This window comes from Rattus rattus, chromosome 1 (assembly GCF_011064425.1).
Source record: "Rattus rattus isolate New Zealand chromosome 1, Rrattus_CSIRO_v1, whole genome shotgun sequence".
Taxonomy (NCBI): Eukaryota; Metazoa; Chordata; class Mammalia; order Rodentia; family Muridae; genus Rattus; species Rattus rattus.
This window is the reverse complement of record NC_046154.1, coordinates 156,929,759-156,934,778: the sequence shown is the minus strand read 5'-3', so window position 1 is coordinate 156,934,778 and position 5,020 is coordinate 156,929,759. Positions and strand designations below refer to the sequence as shown.

General features: G+C 42.7%; 1 protein-coding gene across 1 annotated transcript; it reads right to left on the bottom strand.

Annotated features, from left to right (window-relative positions):
* Positions 1-3,827: 3,827 nt before the first annotated feature.
* On the bottom strand, positions 3,828-4,776 carry LOC116906799 (olfactory receptor 1082). Its single transcript, XM_032909675.1, has one exon. It carries the CDS (start codon positions 4,774-4,776, stop codon positions 3,844-3,846), a length of 933 nt encoding a protein of 310 aa, XP_032765566.1. The 3' UTR covers positions 3,828-3,843.
* Between the last annotated feature and the right edge of the window lie 244 nt (positions 4,777-5,020).

Below are 5,020 nucleotides of genomic sequence, written 5' to 3'. Positions count from 1 at the left end.
TCTCTAAGGGAGTTCTTCATGTCTTTCTTGAAGTCCTCCAGCATCATGATCAAATATGATTTTGAAACTAGATCTTGCTTTTCTGGTGTGTTTGGATATTCCGTGTTTGCTTTGGTGGGAGAATTGGGCTCCGATGATGCCATGTAGTCTTGATTTCTGTTGCTTGGGTTCCTGCGCTTGCCTCTAGCCATCAGATTATCTCTAGTGTTACTTTGTTCTGCTATTTCTGACAGTGGCTAGACTGTCCTATAAGCCTGTGTTTCAGGAGTGCTGTAGACCTGTTTTCCTGTTTTCTTTCAGCCAGTTATGGGGACAGAGTGTTCTGCTTTCGGGCGTGTAGTTTTTCCTCTCTACAGGTCTTCAGCTGTTCCTGTGAGCCTGTGTCTTGAGTTCACCAGGCAAGTCGTTTGTAGCAGAAAAGTTTGTCTTACCTGTGGTCCCCAGGCTCAAGTTTGCTCGAGGGGTGTTGCCTGCATGGCTCTCCAGCGCCTCAGCAACCAGGAAGATCTCGCCGCCCTTTCCGGGAGGTTCCGTGCACCAGGGTTCCAGATAGCTTTTGTTTTCCTCTGGGATCAGTACTGTGTGCAGCGTGCAGTCTCTTCTGGTTTCCCAGGCATGTCCGCCTCTCTGAAGGTTTAGCTCTCCCTCCCACGGGATTTGGGTGCAGAGAACTGTTTATCCGGTCGGTCCCTTCAGGTGCGGTGTCTCAGACGCAGTGGACCTGCTGCTCCTGGGCCCTCCTCTACGGGTACCCAGAGGCCGTATACAGTTTCCTCCTGGGCCAGGGATGTGGGCAGGGGTGGGCAGCGTTGGTGGTCTCCTCCGCTCTGCTGCCTCAGGAGTGTCCGCCCGACCAGGCGGTGAGAACTCCCCTCCAGGGGGCCTGAGAGCAGAGAGCTGCTGAAGGCAGGGATCCTCCGCTGGTCCGGGACTCTGGCCAAACCTCAGTATAGTTTTTTCTGGTTAATCTTCCATGACTCTTTTTTTTATCTCCTTTCTACCCCTCTCTTTTTCCTTAAAACTTCATTTTTCATATTCAATTATTTGTTTTGTTCCACAGAGTAGAAATATATTAATTTCCCCTTCTTGTGTTTCCTCCAGACTCTCCTATGTCCCTCTCCATTCTCAAGTTGATAGCCTCTTTTTCTTTATTGCCATAGCATGTATGTCCTTTCAGTGTACTGAATGCAGTGCGGACGACTCACTGTTGATAGCATATTTAGGTATGCATGTTTGTGTTTAATAGCCTTTATTGATCCCCTTTTCTTAGTCTTTTTAATATTTCAATGTATACAGTCTTTGTAATCATGTTCTATTTTCATTTCTGTTACTGTGATAAAAAATCCTGACAAAGTACAACGTAAGAGATAAAGAGTTTTTTCCTTTGAAATTTTAGTTATAACTAATTTTTATATATGTCCTATAGTGCTGTGAATACACCTTCACAAGTTGATATCTTCTTGTACTTCCTAAAAAACATTAAAATACATTATTTATAACCATGTTTCTGTGGTAAAGTCTAGGGAAACACAAGAACTTTATAGCCTGAGAACAAAGAGAGTCTACAGATGACAGCCCTAGACAGAACCTAGTACCATGAAAAAGCAGTGTGCTCTCTCCTTCCCCAACTCAAGAAGTGATTTACATTAGATCAAAAGTCAGGTCCTTAGTAAACAAAGAAAATGCCCTGGCAAGGATGACCATAGATACATATTTAGTTATACAGGGTATAATGTACTCATGATGGATCCCTGGAAGGCAGCCAGATCTCTGACAATCTTCAGTGGACCCTTTGGAGGGATGGGAACACCAAACAACTTTCAAATTTTTTACCCAAAATTGTTCCTGTCTAAAAGAAATGCAGGGGCAAAAATGGAGCCAAGATGGAACAAATGGATGACCAGTGATGAGCCCAACTTGGGATCCATCCCATGGGTGGGCACCAAACTTGACACTATTATTGATGTTATGTTGTGCTTGCACATAGGAGACTAGCATGAATGTCCTCTGAATGACTCTATCACCAGCTGATTGAGACATGCAGATGCTCACACCCAAGCATTAAACTGAAACTGTAGACCCCTGTAGAAGAGTTTGGGGAAGGATTGAAAGAAATGAAGAGAATAACAACCATATAGGAAGACCAACAGTGCCAACTAACCTGGACCCCTAGGAACTTACAGAGACTGAGTCATGAACCAAAGAGCATACATAGGCAGGTCTGAGGCCCCTGGTATATAGGTAGGAGAGGTCTGCCTTGTCTGGCCTCAAGGAGAGAGAATGCACATAATCCTGAAGAGACGTGATGCCTCAGGGAGGGGAAATACAGGGGCAACCTCTCAGAGGTGAAGGGGAAGGGAATGGGGGTAAGAACTCTGTGAGAGAAGGAACACCCATTCAGAGCCTGCCCCACATGTGGCCCATACACATACAGCCACCCAATTAGACAAGATGGAGGAAGCAAAGAAGTGCAGGCCGACAGGAGCCAGATGTACATCTCTCCTGAGAGACACAGCCAGAATACAGCAAATAGAGAGGCGAATGCCAGCAGCAAACCACTGAACTGAGAATGGACCCCCGTTGAAGGAATCAGAGAAAGAACTGAAAGAGCTTGAAGGGGCTCGAGACCCCTTATGAACAACAATGCCAAGCAACCAGAGCTTCCAGGGACTAAGCCACTACCTAAAGACTATACATGGACTGACCCTGGACTCTGACCTCATAGGTAGCAATGAATATCCTAGTAAATCACCAGTGGAAGGGGAAGCCCTTGGTCCTGCTAAGACTGAACCCCCATTGAACGTGATTGTTGGGGGGAGGGCTGCAATGGGGGGAGGATGGGGAGGGGAACATCCATAAAGAAGGGGAAGGGCAGGGATTAGGGGGGATGTTTGCCCGGAAACCGGGAAAGGGAATAACACTCGAAATGTAAATAAGAAATACTCAAGTTAATAAAAAAAAAAGCATAAAAAAAGAACTCTGTGAGAGAGGATAGGGAACAATATTTGAAATGTAAATAAAATTAATTAATTAATAATAAATTAAAAATGATAATATATCTAATCAGTGGTTATAAAACTCTAGTATGTAAAATCCACACTCTCTAGATAAGGGTAAGATAATGCCATGCAAAGAACAGCAGGCCCAATCAACAAGCTACGGGCTTTAGATTTTCTGCAACTACAATAAAATGGCATTAGTTGTCAAACCTTGTTCCGCCCCAATGAGCACACACACCAAAAACCACATTTGCTTATATGGTTGCAAAACAAACCAAAAATAAATGTTAATGTATAGAATGTATTTCACATATGAATAAATTCTTTTCATATGTTGCTGTCCCATACACATTCAGTTCTGTGTTTAGAATAACTTTGGAAAACCAAGAGTACTATAGAGAACAAAATTGTTGCATAATAGAGAGAAAAAATTATCTTAGTAATGTGGCTTCCTTACATCACATAAACAGCAGGAATGAGAATAATGGAATCACCAGGAAATACGTTTTTATATTCGTATGATCTATTTTATTTTTATTTATGTGCAAGTGTAAGGGGGCATTATGTCTGACAGTTTACATATTTAGAAAGGTGAGAAAGGGTATTATGTCCCTTGAAACTGGATTAACAGGAAGTTATGATCTGCCCAAATGGGTCTTGAGAACTAAATTTTGTTCTGGAGAGCACCATGAATTCTTCCACCTTTGAACAATCTCTCCAGACTCTCCACAAAGTATTGAGATGTATATTATCCCTTTATGATCTGAAGATAAAGTCCCAAATTCTGGCTCTGTAGCTTCACCATCTGTAATCATGGGAACTTCATCGAATCCAATGATACACCTTACAGTTTTCCTTCTAAGAGTCTTTCCAGAGCTCTCTTCACATCTTTATTCCTTAGACTATAAATGAAGGGGTTCAGCATGGGGGTGACCACAGTATACATGACCGAAGCACTTGCAGAGGAGTGTGAGCTATGGACCACAGCAGAACTGACATACACCCCGAGGCCTGTACTATAAAATAAGGAGACAATGGAAAGGTGAGAGGCACATGTAGAAAATGCCTTGTACTTCCCTTGAACTGAGGAAATAGAACATATGGAAGACACTATCTTGAAATAAGAGTAAAGGATACCACTGAGGGAAATGGCTGCTAATATAACAGGTACAAGATTCATTATGAGGTGACTTGGAAAGTTGTCTGAACAGGTGAGTTGGGACAGCTGATTGAGCTCACAGAAGAAGTTGGGGATTTTCACATCTCCACAGAAGGTCAACTGTAGCACAATTAAGCTCTGTAATAAGGCATGGAAGATACTAACAACCCAGGACAGCAGAAGCAGCAGGATACAGAGCCGGTGGTTCACAATGACTGTGTAATAGAGTGGGTGACAGATAGCCACATATCGGTCATAGGCCATCACAGCCAGGAGAAAGTTGTCCAATTCTGCGAAAACCAAGAAGACACACATCTGGCTAATACAGTGTACATAGGTGATGGTCTTGCTCTGGGTGTGTATATTTACCAACATCTTTGGGATGGTGGTGGAGGTGAAACAGATGTCCACAAAGGATAGGTTAGCAAGGAAGAAGTACATGGGTGTATGCAGGTGAGACTGTGTGATGATGGCCATGATGATGAGCAGGTTCCCAAGCACTGTTACCAGGTACATGGACAGGAACAGTGCAAAAATGAGGAGTTGAAGTTGTGGGTTTTCTGAAAATCCAAGAAGAAAAAAACTTGAAAATCTTCTTGTGCTGTTCCCTGATTCCATCAGCCACATGTGTCTACAGGAAAGGTATCAAGGCTTTTATTCTCACATTCCTGATATATGTGATATGTTATGTCTTATGTTTTCAACAAATTAACTTCTGAATTTTCATGGAATTGTTCAACTTAAGGAGTCCCTCCTGGTAATTGTGATAGACATTCCTTTCACTCTCTGAACCATTCCATTAAAAGGTTCCAAAGAATTCTACAATTTGAATGAGAAATTATTATGAAAAAATATTGTGAGG